At 41.3% G+C, this 17723-nt stretch overlaps 1 protein-coding gene across 1 annotated transcript in view; it reads left to right on the plus strand.

Annotated features, from left to right (window-relative positions):
- The window catches only part of LCOR (ligand dependent nuclear receptor corepressor), a 129910-nt gene extending 122513 nt beyond the window's left edge, over positions 1-7397 (plus strand). The window contains exons 6-7 of the mRNA XM_030202871.1: positions 3127-3220; positions 6261-7397. Coding sequence (XP_030058731.1) covers positions 3127-3220; positions 6261-7236 — 1070 coding nt within the window. The 3' untranslated portion in view covers positions 7237-7397. The remainder of the gene's footprint in view (positions 1-3126; positions 3221-6260) is intronic.
- Positions 7398-17723: the final 10326 nt, after the last annotated feature.

Below are 17723 nucleotides of genomic sequence, written 5' to 3' on the forward strand. Positions count from 1 at the left end.
GCGCAGGGGGAGGAAGACGTGACACCGTGACGTTTAGTCCCGATGGGCTGTACTGGAGATGGAGTAAACTTCCTTGGACGGGACTCGGGAACGAGAGGAGCCTTACAGTGGGAGGAGACGACGCAGTGAGCGAGGCAGCGAACGCAGCGTAAGTGAAAGGTGCGTGCCGGCGACACCCCCTACTGGCTGCAGAGCTGACCAGCCAATGCGATGGCTGCCTGGGCTATGGAGCCACGATTGCTTGTTTTTTTTTTCTTTTTGTAGCAGCCACGAAGGATGAAGGGAAAGTGGCTGGGCGCGTGTGCCAACAGAGAGGGCTCTGCGAGCCCTCTCTGGCACGCGTGCCATAGGTTCACCATCACTGCCCTAGAGCAACCCAGGTAGACTACATTATAATAATCCAGTTTCGACAGTATATGAGTTTACACAATCAGACTATAAATATGAGTATCAAAATATTTCCTGACTAATTTTAACTTAGTAACTTAAATGAGGTCTTTACTTACTGACACTCCTTAGTCAATAGACTATCTGCCTGAATGCCTAGTATCATAGCCAAAGATTCTAATACATAATCATGAGTATGTATAGAAAACAAATGTTTCACCTGGTTATTCTAATAGTTGCCTAGTAAAAGAAATTTACTGTTTAATTTTAGTCTATGCGAAGCTATCCAAACACCCACTAGATGTAAAATGTTTCACTTTTTCTAATAAAAGATCATAATTACAGGGTTTTTGAAACATAATAGTAACATCTTCTGCATATTCCCAGTTGTTCCAGATGCTTTCCCAAAACATTAAACACTATGGGGGACAGCGGGGGATCCTTGTGGGACCCTGCAATCTGATACCCAAGGTTCTGAATTAACTCCCCACATTTTCACTCTATTTCTATCTACAAGTCAAGAAGCCCCTAAACCAATCCAAAACGTATCCTACAATACCCAAATCCTGAAAACTAGATAAAAGAAGATCATGATCTACAAGATCAAATGTACTTGATAAATCCAATTGCATTATCAGCGCCTCCTCATCTATTATAGCTCCTGGAACTATTTCTGTGCTGAAGTCCTTTCTAGATTGTGACTGATGTAATATGTATTGTACAAGCTGCTGGGCAACCCACCCCTCCATGATTTTAGTAAATTCACTTTGGTTTGGATGGAGTCGGGAGCTATCTACTACTACTACTACTTAACATTTATAAAGCGCTACCAGGGTTACACAGCGCTGTATAATTTAACACAGAGGACAGTCCCTGCTCGAAGGAGCTTGCAATCTAAAGGACAAAAAAAGTGTAGTCGATCAAATTGGGGCTGTCTAGATTTCCTGAATAGATGAATAATGGTTAGGTGCCGAAAGCGACATTGAAGAGGTGGGCTTTGAGCAAGGATTTGAAGATGGGCAGGGAGGGGGCTTGGCGTATGGGCTCAGGGAGTTTATTCCAAGCATAGGGTGAGGCGAGGCAGAAAGGGCGGAGCCTGGAGTTGGCGGTGGTGGAGAAAGGATACTGAGAGGAGGGATTTGTCCTGTGAGCGGAGGTTACGGGTAGGAGCATAAGCGGAGATGAGGGTAGAGAGGTATTGAGGGGCTGCAGATTGAGTGCATTTGTAGGTTAAAAAGAGAAGCTTGAATTGTATGCGGTACCTGATCGGAAGCCAGTGAAGTGACTTGAGGAGAGGGGTGATATGAGCATATCGGTCTAGGCGGAAGATAAGACGTGCAGCAGAGTTCTGAACGGATTGAAGGGGGGATAGATGGTTAAGTGCGAGGCCAGTGAGGAGTAGGTTGCAGTAGTCAAGGCGAGAGGTAATGAGAGAGTGGATGAGAGTACGGGTGGTGTGCTCAGAGAGGAAAGGGCGAATTTTGCTGATGTTGTAGAGAGAGAAGCGACAGGTCTTGGCTGTCTGCTGGATATGCGCAGAGAAGGAGAGGGAGGAGTCGAAGATGACTTCGAGGTTGCAGGCAGATGAGATGGGAGGATGAGGGTGTTATCGACTGAAATAGAGAGTGGAGGGAGAGGAGAAGTGGGTTTGGGTGGAAAGACAATGAGTTCGGTCTTGGCCATGCTCAGTTTCAGGTTGCAGTTGGACATCCAGGCAGCAATGTCGGATAAGCAGGCCGATACTTTGGCCTGGGTTTCCGCAGTGATGTCAGGTGTGGAGAGATAAAGCTGGGTGTCGTCAGCATAAAGATGATATTGGAAACCATGAGATGAGATCAGCGAGCCCAGGGAAGAGGTGTAGATTGAGAAAAGAAAAGGGGTCCAAGAGGATCCCTGAGGAACACCAACAGAGAGCGGGATGGGGGTAGAGGAAGATCCATGAGAATGTACTCTGAAGGTACGGTGGGAGAGATAAGAGGCGAACCAGGAGAGGACAGAGCCCTGGAATCCAAATGAGGATAGTGCGGCAAGGAGTAGATTATGATTGACAGTGTCAAAAGCGGCGGATAGGTCAAGGATGATGAGGATGGAGTAGTGACCTTTGGATTTTGCAAGGAACAGGTCATTACAGACTTTAGTGAGTGCCGTTTCTGTTGAGTGTAGAGGGCGAAAACCGGATTGCAGCGGATCGAGGATGGCATGAGAGGAGAGAAAATCAAGGCAGTGACTGTGAACAACGCGTTCAAGTATCTTGGAGAGGAAGGGTAGGAGGGAGATGGGGCGGTAGTTGGAAGGACAGGTAGGGTCTAGTGATGGTTTTTTGAGGAGTGGTGTGACTACAGCATGCTTGAAGGTGTCAGGGACAGTTGCAGTGGAGAGAGAGAGGTTGAGGATATGACAGATGGGGGGGGGGGGGGGGGGGTTGACAGTAGGAGAGATGGTGTTTAGTAAGTTGGTGGGGATGGGATCAGAGGAACAGGTGGTGCATTTCGAGGAGGAAAGAAGGTGGGCGGTTTCCTCTTCGGTGATATCAGGAAAAGAGGAGGAGGAGGCCTGTGTTGTATATGTCAAGTTCTTGCTGCCTCTTTCAAGATAAGTCTCTGTTGTTCTAGATGAACTCAATGCCCAAATCTGATTTCTAGACTGTGTAACATATATACTCTGACATATATTTTCTGACCTGAGAACAGAGTTGCCAGTTGTTCCTCACTTTCATGCCCGTGTGTTCTGTACTTATAGACGGAGTGCTTGATTTGTCTACTAAGAAGAGCCCCTGTCCTGGCAGCACATACTTGAGTCATTCTCCAAGTTGCTCTAGTTCAGTCGGAAACGGGTAAGGAAAAGGTTTTCCTTGTCTTTTTTTTCATAGTTGATTGTATTGACTCTTTACGATAGTAGCTAAACTACTTTATTACATTTACTGTAATCTTGATTTTAACTTTTTGGGTTTTAAGTTTTACTTTGGGTCTTTGCAGACTAAACAAATTTATTCCACCCTCAAATGAAAACGGGAGAAGGTTATAAATAACTTTTAAAACCAAATTTGTCATTTTATCACTTATACATATTATGATAGAAAATTGTAGTGGGGACACCAACTTTTTTTGTACATTATATTTGGTATGTGAGCCACATAGGTTGAATGTGTAGATTAAATGTTGTTGGAGGTGCCAAAATTGTATCTCTATAAAATTAGTCCCTTTTTATTCCAGGCTGTGTATTTTTTAATTGTGGCAGGACAACAACTGTCTAGTTGAATCCATCGTGAAACATCTACTGACCCTGGAAATTCCTCAGTATGTCTTCTCAGATAAAAACTCTAGACAAGTTAGAAAATTAATTTGGGATCAGATTGGGACAAACATCTGGTCATGCAGTATGGCATATGTGAATTCTGCATAGGACAGTCACATTGGGCCCCTTTGTACTCTCACATCCATAGGACATTTCTGTAGCTTGTGTGTATAGATAATTTTCCTTTCTGTAGGCAATTTGCCCAAAACTTTGAAAAATGAACTGTGCTTGGTAAGTTGGGGGTGAGGGGCAGAGGGAAAGAGTTCTTACTAGTACATGCTTGGTGGGGAGAGATGCTTAGAAATACTGATCTTTTATTTCATAGTGAAATGTTTTAATTAGATTGTCACCATTACAAACTAGTTATAATTGATTTTATTCATCTCTGAAAGGTAAAATGAAAAAAACAAACAACCCCCCCCCCCCCCAAACTAGATTACCTGCTTATAGGTATTAAGAGTTTGAACTTTTTTTTTTTGGGGGGGGGGGGGGGGAACTATCCCAAAAGTATTAGATAATAATAGTATAAACAAGAGTATAGGTAAGCTTAAAACATTGACTTAAAGTAGTTTATAATTGTTTTTGTTAGCTTTACCATGGGAAAAGCTGCCAAATTTCAATTTAGAAGAAATGCCCACAACTTCCAGTTACTGTGAATTACAATTGCAAATACAGTATTTCCTGTTTAATATCTTTATTTTGGAGTTAAAGAAAAAAGCTATACCTTGTATGTAGGACAGCAGTTAGAAGTTCATATAGCAAGTAATAAGACTGTTCACTGTGTAACAGCAGAAGATGTTTTGGGATTTGGAGTATCTGTATGATTTGCGTTAAAGCAATCATTGTAATTGGGATGCTTCAAATAATATAACTGACTGCACCATGCTAAATGTTGTTTTATCCTTAGTCTTGAGACAGCTTCAAGAATGAAAGCTGTCAAAGAAAGTACATACAAGTGACATTTTGATTGCCAGAGTACACAATTGGCTATATGAACTTAAAAAAAAACAAATGCTGTTACATACTTGTAATTTTTGTGCTGGTATGTGCTTAATGTGTTAGGCTTCATAACCTTTTTTTTGTGTGTGTGTTGCAGTCAAAATATTTACTACTTTTGTAAGGGTCTGCACTATAGTGGGGTCTGTACTAAATGCATTTATCACAAATTTGCATAGCATTAGAAGATGCAATTATTTTCTAATTCTTTGGGATAATGTTTTCTCTTGAGCATGTTTTGCTAGTTGCCTTTTTTTTTAACATCAGTATTTTACTTTTACCATGGTGATGTCTGTTGCTTTAGCATTTGGTATATTTGAAATTGTACAAACATCTAAAAATGATTTCAGTTTATAGAACACAATCTTTTCAGGAAAAATGATCTGAAAAAGTTTGAAGGTAAGCAGAAACTGCTTCTGCACTTAGTACATAGAAGGGATGTGCATTTTTGACCATCTCTGGGAAAACATGATGGTTAAAGTTGCAGATACAAAATGTTGAGAGGGACCAATTTTCACATCATGGGTCCAAAAGTAGTCACATGTTTGAACTTCTGTAACATTTTAAAAATTTTCACATAAAAATAAGGAGTTTGCTCTAATGTATTAAATTGTTCTCATAGAATTCATTGAACCCACTTTTTGTTTCTGGCTATTATAGTCATATTTTCCCAGAGACGGTCACATTTGTGTGAGATGACAAGGCAGTTGTTGATATTTCCTATGTCATTTCATATTGGTTTAGCCCAAAACAGGAAAAAAACTTTTTTTTTTTTCCTGTGTTGTAAATATCACACATTCTTTGCAAAGAATGCACGCTTTTTACAACATTGCCCTCCAAAATGAAAGGGTTAAAAACATTTTTTTGAATAAACATGGGAAGCTAAATGAAAAATTTTTGGGCTGCACTCCCAAAGTACATACTAAACCTTTAAACGGTTTGTTTTTATAAAAGTAACTGAACTACAGCAGTCTATAATTGCAATCTATAATTTTTATTGCTGTTATGTCATGCAACACCAATAAAACAAAACTTGTTTCTCCATATGTCTGAGGTACAATGCTATTTGTTGTTATGTATATAAAAAATGAACTTTAAAAGAAGAAACATTTCTTTGGTTGACCAGTGTAATCTGAGGGCTAAATACTTTTGCACTTTCTGAGACTGTTTCCCCAGTTTGTACTTTTGAGTGTGTTGCCTTTTGTATCATTTGGCTTACTCTTTTATTATTGTACTTGTTAGTGGTAACGTCACATTAGTATAAAAAAATTAAAAATCTTGTATAGCTCCATGGAAACTGATTATATTGTAATTTACAGTTAAGGTGCCATTTTCAGATTGTTGCGCGAGACCTTTTCTGCTACAAGAATTTGTGAACCCAACCAAAGACCAGCTGACAGGTTTTTATTTTTCGTTGCCCAAAAGATTTTTTTTAAAGACTGATGCTGAGACTTAAAAAATAATTTATAACACAAAAAGTGATGTTACCCAAGCAAGGCCTTCTAATAAAGGAGTGGCCCCCTCACCCATTCCTCCCTACCTGTGCAAGTCCTGCTCACATCAGTTTCCTTCCATCCAATTAGGAGACCTTGGAGACCCAGCCAGCACCGTTCAGAGGGACTCTCGCAGAGTGGTGATGGGGTACCTCCAAGAAGCTTGCAGGATGGAACCAGGGAAGGATACGGCCACTCCACAACTCTTAAAGTTCCATTGGCTCGATCACTGCAGATTAGTGAGGAACTACTCAATAGAAATAAGTTTTCTACACCTGGCAGCCTTGGGTCATCTGGACCACAGAATCATGGACAGCACTTGATATCCAGGGAGGGCTCTTGGGCCAAGCCACATTACGAGTTAAATTTCAGCCGCATGAAATTCAGGGGAAATGGTGCACTCAGTAACATCAGTGACCTTCCTTTTTTTACAGAAAACTCTCGTGTCTTTCATAAAACAGTAGTTCAAAATAAACAAGATGTGAAGAAGGACACAGTCCATTCTCCAGTGGATTTAAAGATACCACAAGTTCGAGGCATGGACCTTTCTTGGGAATCCCGCAGCAGTGACCTGTACAACTATAGCTCTTTGGTAATGGGTTCACAAACAGAGAGCGCGCTTAGTAAAAAATTAAGGGCTATCCTTCCAAAACAAAACAGAAGAAGTTTGTTGGATACTGCACCAGATTCATGGAGCTCAGATGCTGAACAGTCTACCTCTGGACAGCCATATCCCACCTCAGATCAAGAAGGTGACACTGGATCCAAACAGCCGAGGAAGAAAAGAGGAAGATACAGACAGTATAATAGTGAGATACTAGAGGAAGCTATTGCTGTAGTTATGAATGGAAAAATGAGTGTTTCAAAAGCGCAGAGTATTTATGGTATTCCCCACAGTACGCTGGAGTACAAAGTCAAAGAGAGGCTTGGCACACTGAAAAACCCTCCAAAGAAAAAAATGAAATTAATGAGGCTGGAGGGACAAGAAGTCTCTGTAAAGAATGAATTGGAGCCCCAGGGTGAGGTGGAGTCAGTACAAAGTGCAAGTGAATCAAAAGATGCATAGGGATGCTGTAGAGTGCCAATTAATTTACAAGAGAAAAACTGGGTGAGCACTACAGCATTGTTTATCTACTAAGTGCACCTAATTTCCTGTCCATTTACTGTAAAACTATTTTACAGCTTAAAATGGACCAGTATGGAAACAGGTGAAAGGTGTGCTCCGAGTCTTGCATATTTGTAAAAACAAAATTTTGCCCCAGTGGCTTCTGAATACTTTGGCCTTTTTGCATGCTTCTCTTCTGACAAGAGAATTGACTTACCTCACAAAAAAACAGATGTGAACGTGGACTCTTTTGCCTGTAGAACCTGCATGTACTTTTTTTTTTTTTTTTTTTTCTTGGAAGGTAGGTCCACATTGATAAATTTACACTCAAATTGCAGAATCATACAACTATTTTGTTTCTCTAAAATCTTTAAAAACAATTACTTAAATCTCTTCCTGCTTTTTCAAATTCAGTCTTTTATTCTAAAGAAATTGGCTAATTATATAGGTATTCAGTTGGGCTTAATTATACCATATGCTATTTGTCTCTGTCACTGAGATGTGAATTGAAGTTAATCTGCCTAGTGCTCACCCAGAAGTTGAAGGGGGTTAAATTTAAGTACACTACCTTCGAAGGCTTCAGTTAATTACTTTGCAACACTACCATATTTGTAATTTAGTTTAAGATTTTACTATGGTGGGATGTGGTCTCACATGTTAGTGAGGAATCAGTCTTATCTGCCAGGAAAAACAAAAATTTTGGTTCAGGAGTGGTTGAGGTATACTTAATACTGAATAGGTTATGCCTCCTTTATAAACTAATTTAAAATATTCTGTTTGCTTTTTGGACTGATTTTGAATTTCCATCAATTTACGTGAATTCTGCTTTTTAGTAGAGATGGAATGATATGAATTATTATTGGGGGGGGGGGAGTTATGTATATAAACAATACAACCTCAGTACTCTAACAGAATATCTACATGAAGGATCTGTGTGCACTATGCATAGATCTAGCTTGGATCTGTGGTCAGTGTGCACATCATTTCATACTATGGTAGCATTGGAGGCAAATATTTTGTAGGTATTTGCTTTTTAAATGCTAAAGTTGCCAGTTGGAAGACATTTTTGCTTTGTACCCTACTGCTTTTGTTCAGTGGAATGTGTGGGTTTTTTTGTTTTTTTAACTAAGCAATGTTCTTTAGTTCTAGTTTCAAAGATGGTTATTTATCACACTAATGTTAGCATTCTTTGAACTACACAGTTTTGAACTTGCATTTTTTTTTTAAATTTTATAATGAAGATATTGTCAGAATATAATAGATGCATTTCAGCAGTTAATATTTGCAGGAGTATTAAGTAAACACACAAAACTTACTGGACTCCATATTTAACCAAATCAGGAATGCTGGTTTTTAAGACAGGGAATGGAAAAAAAAAAACACAGAAGATTTTAGTATTTTGGGGCTGTCAGTTTCAGTTGGTGAGCCAAATGAAACTTAATCTCTGGGAAAAGGTGCCTAAAGTCACCAGAAACAAAAAAATTAGATTTTAGTTAATTCTGTTAGAACAATTTGTAGTACCACAGTCCAAACCCCATCCTTTTTATGTGGTGGATAAAAAAAGTTACACAAGTTCAAACGTAACTTTTTCAGATTGCTTATGGACCCATGACATAAAAAATCTGCCATTCTTAACATTTTGGATCCACTACTTTAGTCACCTTTTCCTAGAGGTGGTCAGATACATCCTGATTCTATATTTGGTGCTCAAAATTGTGTGCACAGCTAAGCTGCATGTGCAGTTTGATAAAGCTAACTAGCACTGATAATTGGGTGCTAATAATTATCAATGCTAATTGGATTTAATTTAAATTTGCGCTCATCTTTAGGCAGCAGGATTCATTTGTAAATTTTACATGTGGATCTGAAAAGGGAGCACAGCTATGGAAAGGACATGGGCGTATCAGAGGTGCTCCTAGAATTTGCGCACAGTTTTACTTAATAAGGGGCAGATTGATGTAGTAACTGTGTTAGTACACTTTTAAGGGTAATCAATAGAAATAAAATAAAACATATAAAATAAGATACATTTTTAATTGACTAAATACATTTTTGATTAGCTTTTGAAGGTAACCCTTCTTCAGATCAGAAATAAGCAAATGTTGATAAAAGTATATATAAGTGAAAAAAAGCATTCCAATGACAGTCTAACAGGAGGAGGGTGGGTTGAGTTAGGTGAGAAATGGGAGGGCTGGGTGGATATCTCATATATTAAATTAGTCCAATAAAAAAGTTCCATCATCTTATTTTCTTTTCTATGTTTTATTTTATTTCTGTTGATTAACTTAATAAGGGAGATCCGCACCTAATTTGGGCATGAGAATTTACACCAAGTTTTAGTTGTTGTAAATCCTTTTGGGCACAGAACCCAGCGCCCATCCGTATTCTGTAAACAGCGCCCAACTGAGCGTCATTTATAGAATAAGCACTTAGTGCAAATTTTTATCAGTGCAGATTTTTTTTGCACCATATACAGATTTCAGTCCATATTGTCTGTGAAAAGCATCAGGCATCCTCCACCTGGGTATGGGATAGTTTTGCATTTGGGGGGAAGTTATCAATGTGTGGACTACTATTTAAAGGGGTCATTTTAACACACACCCGTGCTATTTTAGCACAGGTCCCATTTTATGCAATGAGACCTAGGTTAACCCCAGTTATTAGTAACTATCTTAACAGTAGACCCCTCTCCCCTTAGTGTATTAAGTGATTTACTTAATTTGTGGAAAGACCACCTAGAATAGCCCCCAGGATGCATACTGCTTTCCTCTGTGAACATTTTTTTATTTTTATTTTATGGTCAAAGGATAGGCACACCATTGCTGTCATTTAAAATATGCACTGCTCATAAAACTGGACGAGTGGCCCATATATGCTGTTTATGCTTGATAAATAACACTTCAGGCATGGCTATCTTATTTCAAAATCAATACAGTTCAGAGTTCATTACATAAAAATTGCATTATTTGCAATCTTTGCCAGGGATTGCTGTAATGTTATGTTCATTATAGGGATTTTACGTGGATTTAGATGAGTTTTGAAGCATGCTGAAACTTGTCCCAGACAATTGCCTCGAGTTGTATTGTTAAAACAGATTTAATCTTTTTAGTCTTTATTATTTAATTTGATGTGCAAACTGATTTTGTGTGTGTGTGTGTGGAATTATTGTAATGCACATCATTCAGGTTAATAATTCAAGATGTGTTTGTTTAAATGGATGACAATCGAGCAGCATAATAATGGTGTGCCTAACCTTTAGTGCTGCAGTTGATATAAGATTAATGTCTTAAATGTGTAATTTTAGATCATAGACTAAGAATTGTAAATAGATAGTAAAGTTATGTAATTTTTTATTATTTCTTTGTCTAGAAAATGAATTTTAAAAACCAAACACTAAAACTTTCTCAGCTTAAACATCTTGAGACCTGAAGATTGTATAGTATTTCTGTGAAGCTTTTAAACATTCCACTTGAGATCTGTGACTTAATATTCAGGTAAACTTTGTTTTCAGAGAAGCTTTTGAACAAGCATATTTTCTCCAAAGGTCTCTGCCTAAAAAGGAAAAAAGTGTAGACTATTTTTAAAGCACTAATTGCATTACATTGCTAACTGCAATATAAGATAGCCATTACTGTTTTGTGAAGCATGGTTGAGATTAGTGGTCCCTTAAAAATTTCAGAAACCTCTCAAAACAAAAGCATAAAAAGCTGCTGATTATTTCAAGAAATATTTTACCTTATTGTAGGTATTGTACAGTTAGTCCTTAATATTCAGGTGCACCTTTAGCATAAGATTTTGTTTAAGTTCCATCACTTCACAATGTCTTTAAGGGGGTTTGCTACTCCATTAGCAGATGTTTGACTAATGTTTCTTAATCTGATACATAGATCTTTATTTTAAGGGTGCTGTCATTGTAGATATTGGTATTTGAGATCATCTTTATGTATAATTGAAGCTAGTATTTGTCTTTTTAGCATGCTTGAGTTTCTGTTGCAAAGCAGTCTGCATGGCCCAGAATCTCTTGGTTACTTTTTTTGACACCCCCCCCCCCTTTCCTCTTATTTTTATGTAATGTACAAATTCATTGTCTTTGTAACTAAAACCATGTTCCATCAAGTGGTTGCTTATACCGTTTGGGCCATTTGGACAGGATGTATGTTTCAAACTTATACTTCCTACTGCTTTCCAAGAGGTTGATGACAGCACATACAAATTTTGAAAAGCCAAGGCGTCTGCAGGAAACTAAATTGTTTTCTTCCTTTCTTTTTGAGGGACTCCGTTAAAGGTATCAAGGGAAATAAGTGGTGATATTTTGTATTACCAGGATATTGCAGCAGTCATATCCATGAAAGGCTGAGAATGGCAAGGAAAATATTTGGCGATAATTGCAATTGTGTGTATTTAATTTTTCTTTTTATAGATATTGACTGGATTTGAGTTTTATAGTGTAAAAAATGATTTTATCTGTGATCAAATCATACGTTTGCTTTATAATCTGAAAATCTAGTTCATACTGGTTTTATGAAATTTTGAATGGAATGAACAAAAATCGATGTTCAACTTCCTGCACTTTATCCTCCCTAATTACCAGTGATAAATTAACCACTTGTAGAATGCTTACTCAGTCCTCCAATATTGTCCCCAAACTTGATCTATTCAAGGTTCAACCTTGGCCAACCCTCTTCTTTAACTACTTGTGTATGTCTTCACTTTTCTCTTAAATTATGAACTGCCTTAATTTGACTTCTAAGATTGAGATGAATAGTGAGTAATATTAGTCAGAATTGGTGTTTCCCCACAGTCTGAGAAGGATCAAGGTGGTGTTTTACTAAGCTATGCTAAAAAATCAGCTGCCATGGATGCATTAACATTCATCAATAGCTGATTTTAAGTGTTAATATGCTTTATCCTGTGGAGGCACACTTCATTACATTTAGCCCCTTCCTATATAAAATGGCCTAAAGAAGAATTTTTGCTATTTTAGAAATTGCAGCAAATGGGACCACAACCTCCAAAACCGTGTGTTAATTTTAAATGTATTAATATAATAAACCTTTGACACCAGATAGAGCGCACATACTCCATCTTTAAATTCTTACACTGATTTAAAATAGAACCACAATCTACTAAGAGGCTCTTTTACGAAGGTGCGCTCAAAAGTTGCCTGCACCGGTGTAGGTGCATGTTTTGGACATGCGCTGGTCCATTTCCTGAGCGCAGCTAGAAAAAAGGGATTTTTTTTATTGTGCCAGAAAATGAATGTGTGGCAAAATGAAAACCAGCACACGTCCATTTTCGGCCTGAGACCTTAACGCCACCCATTGTCTTAGCAGTAAGGTCTCACGTGCTAACTGGGCAGTAAGTTTCCAGCACGCTCCCAACTGCTGATTACTGCTGGGTTAGCGCCCTGCGGTAGAAAATATTTTCTACCGTGTGTTTTGGGCGCATGCCAGAAATGGAGTTACCGCCCGGGGCATGTGGTAGCTGGGTGGTAGTGGCAATTTGACACGCGTTGGACACACGTAGGCACCTACGTGCCTTAGTAAAAAGGCCCCTAAGTTTCCATTTTTCCCCAGGATAGTGTGGCCACTAGAGCTTAGCACTAAAGAGAGTGCAATTTATATCCAATGTTTTCAGTCCAAAATCTAGATCCAGCGTGGATACGGATTACTTAACAAGCACTGACTAGATTATACTGTATTGAGTACATAGATCCATGTGTTTTCGGACTCGGTAAAGCAGCTCAGGTTTACACACACGCTCACTAGCAGTCTTCTCTGTATATTTTAAATTCAAAAAACATTTGAGACTGATGGTAACAAAAATTCTGAAAGTAAAGTTGATACACTCCGTAAATAGTGGAAGGGTATGCCTAATGTACACATAGAAATGAGGAGAAATAATCCAGGAACTAGTTTGTTTGGAATGAAATAAGCCAAGAGCTAGTTTATTTAGAATGAATAGTATTGCATGTGGTCAAGCCATTCACCTGGAGGTGCAAACAAGTGCAAGTAACCGGGTTGTTCTGAACTGTTCCAAACTGCAAACTTCTGGTAGGAAGGAGGAGGCATTTCATAGAAACTTCTAGTTGTTTCTGCTTAAGAAAGGGTTGTTAACATATGGGATGGGTATCAAAAATCTTCAGTTCAACTACCACGATTTTGCATTCAAACAAACCAAAATGGGGGGGGGGGGGGGGGTCGTTCATGAAGGGTGTAATTCATTTTCCAGATAAAAGAAGCAATTGCATAAATCCTCAAGTCTTGGGAGGAATGCAATTTCAATTAGACAAAATCAGTTGTATGTGTGTTTGGTCCATTTGGAGTTAGGATGAAAAAGTAGATTAGGACTACTATAATTGATTTGTGATCTTTCTGAGGTTGAGGAAGCTTTGTTATTGAGTTTAAGTATCAAGATGCTATTTATTGAATTCTTATAGCCACTTGGCACCTAAGCAGTCTTCAGCTGTAGACAGATCCAAGTTCTCAGTTTCTGTTTTTGTTATAGCATACTTTCTGCGAAGACAAGCAGGCTGCTTGTTCTCACATGTGTGTCGACGTCCGCGTCAGCCCCGGAATCAGACAGCTATTTTGCAAGCAAAGTATAAAAAAAACCTTTCCAGAGTCTTCTGGTGCGTGTGTAGCCGTCTTCCCGCCCGTCGCGTGAGCATTCCTGCTCAGTTTTTTTTTCTCCACGGTGAGGTGCGGTCGAGTTTTCCCCGCTCCTCGCAGGCCCAGGAAAGAGTTTTCTGTCTACTTTTTTGTCTTTTTCTTCTTTACTTCCTTAGTTGTAGTGGAATTTATAGTTTAAAAAAAAAAAAAACTCCCGTAGTTTTCGTTTACTTTTTTTGCACTTAAGTTTCCTTTGTTTTTCGACGCGGCCAGTTTAGGCCCTTCTTTTTGTGCTTTTTTTCTTTTAATGGGCACGATCGCATCTTTTGATTTTGCTGAAGCCATTTTTTCTTCCATGTCATCGAAGACACCCAGCGGCTTCAAATGTTGTACTCAGTGCAACCGGACTATCTCCGGTACCGATACCCACGCTTGGTGTATCCAGTGCCTTGGGCCCGACCACAGCCCAGCCACTTGTAGTCTGTGTCTTCGCATGAAGAAACGGACTCAAGCGTCTCGAGAAGCATTTTGGGGCTCAGTCTGGTCCTTCGACATCGGTACTGAGGTCGGCGGTGTCGACATCAAGGGACACATCGACTTCGGGAGCTAAGGTAATGGCTGCAGAACAACCAACTCGTGCTGGGAGCAGTGAGGCATCGAGTGGGTCTCCACCTGTGTTGAGGCCTCCTGTTATGCAGGCTCCCCCCCCCCCCCCCCCCCCCAGGACTGACCTTCGTCTGACCCGGCTCTGAGGAGATGTGAGGATTCCACCTCTTCCTCATTGGTACCGAGGAGTCTCGATGGGGCATCGAAGGATTCGGCATCCGAGAAGCATCGGCGCCGAGAGGATCGCTCTTCCTCTATACAGGAGGTGCCGATGTGTCGGTCTAGCAGCCTGGTACCTGCTCCCAAGCCTCGACAGATTCTGCCACCGGCTCCTGTACTGATCCCGCAGTCTTGTCCGACAGCGGCTCTCGACGAGTGCATCAGGGCCCTGCTTCCAGAGCTTCAGGAATGGTTACTGCGCCAGTCTGCTTCAGTGTCGGGGGTGCTTGCGCCTTCCGTACCGTCTGCTGCAGCGGTGCTGAGGTCCCCGACCTCGGTGTTGGCTGCCACGTCAGTGAAGGAAGCGTCACCGGAGTCCAGGCGGGTGTCAACTTCTCGGCATCGCCATCGAGGACATCGTTCCTCGGCGTTGAGGCAGGCTCAGTTTCGGACTGCTCTGAGGGATGTCTTGTCCAATACTGAAGATGAGCGTTCATGGGAGGAAGAGGAGGATCCCAGGTACTTTTCTTCTGACGAGTCCTATGGGATTCCTTCTGAACCTTCTCGTCTACCAGAAAGGAGACTGTCTCCACCGGAGAGTCTATCCTTTACCTCCTTTGTCCAGGAAATGGCTGCGGCTATTCCCTTCCCTATGGAGGTTGAGGATGAGCCCAGGGCTGAGATGCCTGAGGCCATGGATTATCCTTCTCCACCTAGAGAGGCTGAACCGGCTCCTTTGCATAATGTACTCAAGGAAGTTCTTATGCAAAACTGGTCGTTCCCTCTGTCTAACACCATGATCCCGAAGAGAACTGAATCCCATTATTGGATCCACGGGGAACTTGGATTGATGAAGTTTCATCTTCCTCACAATTCCGTGGTGGTGGACTCCGCTCTCCAAAAGAATACTAGGGACTATGCCTCGGCTCACCCAGGCAGAGAATCTAGAACCTTGACTCTTTTGGGAGGAAGCGTATCAGGCAGCTATGCTCGCTACCAAAAACCAGACATACCCGCTCTCATGAGCATCCACTTGCAGAAACCCGGTGAGGCAACTGTCTAGCTTTGGTTGATTTGGTTGATGCACTCCCTCCATGGCAGGCTGAGCCTTTTCGCCAGGTGGTCAGGCAGCAGAAGGCGTGTCGAAAATTCCTGGCCAGGGGTACATTTGACACTTTTGATGTAGCATCCAGAATTGCTGTCCAAGGTATACTGATGCACAGACTCTCAAGGCTGCATGTCTCTGACCTAGAATCATTCGGGTCCCAGCAGCGGATGGCGGATGTTCCTTGCCGGGGGGATAACCTTTTTGGTGAGAAAGTAGAGAATCTAGTTGACCAGATCAAGAAGCACAATGATGCTATGATTCTGTCTCCCGCCCGGGCGTCTTCTGCTATACTCCTCATCTGGGAGGTTTTTTGGAGGGAAGAGGAGTGCTCCCTATTCCTATGCTAGGTGTAGGGTACACTTTTGCTTCTCGGCAGCCTATCCAGGCTCTGTCCCAGCGCGCTTGTTCTCGTCAACAGCGTGCGCCTAAGGCCTCTGCGGCTCCCCAGCAAAAGCAAGGGACGAGCTTTTGACAGGCTCCAGTTCAGCATAGCCTCAGTAAAAGTGTCCGTGCTGGACGACTTGCCAGTCAGGGGGAGGTTGATATTTTTTCACCAAAGGTGGTCTCTCATAACCTCCGATCGGTGGGTTCTTCAAATGGTCCGGTCAGGATACCCCCTCAATCTGGAATCCAAACCTCCAAATTGTCCACCTGGAGCTCATTCTTACAGTTCCCAGCACAAACAGGTACTTTCAGAGGAACTCTCTGCCCTTCTACAGGCCCAAGTGGTCGAACCCGTTCCACCTGGAGAAGAAAGGCTGGCATGATTCTCCAAGCCACTTACCTGGCAGGTGTAAACAGTCTGGCCGACAGACTGAGCAGGATAATGCAACCTCACAAACTCACAAGTGATTTCTAAACATGGGTGTAGTCCGCAAGATCTTTCTAGCGTGGTGCACCCCCTTGGCCTTCTGTATGCGTATCCTCCCATACCTCTAGTAGGGAAGACTTAGCCGAAACGCGAGCAAGACTGCGGAACCATGATCCTGATAGCGCCTTTTGGCCGCGTCAGATTTGGTTTTCTCTTCTTCTGGAGTTGTCCTCCGACGAACTGTGGAGATTGGAGTGTTTTCCCAACCTTCTTCCACTCAGAACGAGGGGTCGCTTCTTCATCCCAACCTCCAGTCTCTGGCTCTCACAGCTTGAATGTTGAATTTGCCAGCCTCAGGTCTTTCAGAGGTGTCTCCCGAGTCTTGCTTGTTTCCAGGAAAGATTCCACAAAGAGGTGTCACCTCTTTTAAATGGAGGAGGTTTGCCATCTTGTGTGACAGCAAGGCCCTAGATCCTCTTTCTTGTCCTACACAGACCCTGCTTGAATACCTTCTACACTTGTCAGAGTCTGGTCTCAAGACCAACTCTGTAAGGGTTCACGTAGTGCAATTAGTTCTTATCACCCGCCGTGTAGAAGGTAAGCCTATCTCTGGACAGCCTTTAGTTGTTCGCTTCATGAGAAGTTTTCTTTGTCAAAGCCCCTGTCAAACCTCCACCAGTGTCATGGGATCTCAATGTCGTTCTCACCCAGCTCATGAAAGCTCCTTTTGAGCTACTGAATTTCTGCCATCTGAAGTACTTGACCTGAAAGGTCGTTTTCTTAGTGCTGTTATTTCAGCTCGTAGAGTCAGTGAGCTTCAGGCCTTGGTAGTGCATGCACCTTATATCAAGTTTCATCACAACAGATTAGTCCTCCGTACGCACCCTAAGTTCCTGCCAAAGGTGGTGAAACAGTTCCATCTGAACCAGTCAATTGTCTTTCCAACATTCTTTCCCCGTCCTCATACCCGCCCTGGCGAAAGCAGTTTGCACACCTTGTACTGCAAGAGAGCATTCACCTTTTACGTGGAGCGGACCAAAGCTCTTAGACAGTCCACCCAGTTATTTGTCTTTATTTATCCCAACATGAGGGGAGGTCGCCATCGGAAAACCGCACAATCTCCAATTGGCTAGCAGATTGCATATCCTTCACT

Source organism: Microcaecilia unicolor, chromosome 5 (genome assembly GCF_901765095.1).
Source record: "Microcaecilia unicolor chromosome 5, aMicUni1.1, whole genome shotgun sequence".
NCBI classification, from domain to species: Eukaryota; Metazoa; Chordata; class Amphibia; order Gymnophiona; family Siphonopidae; genus Microcaecilia; species Microcaecilia unicolor.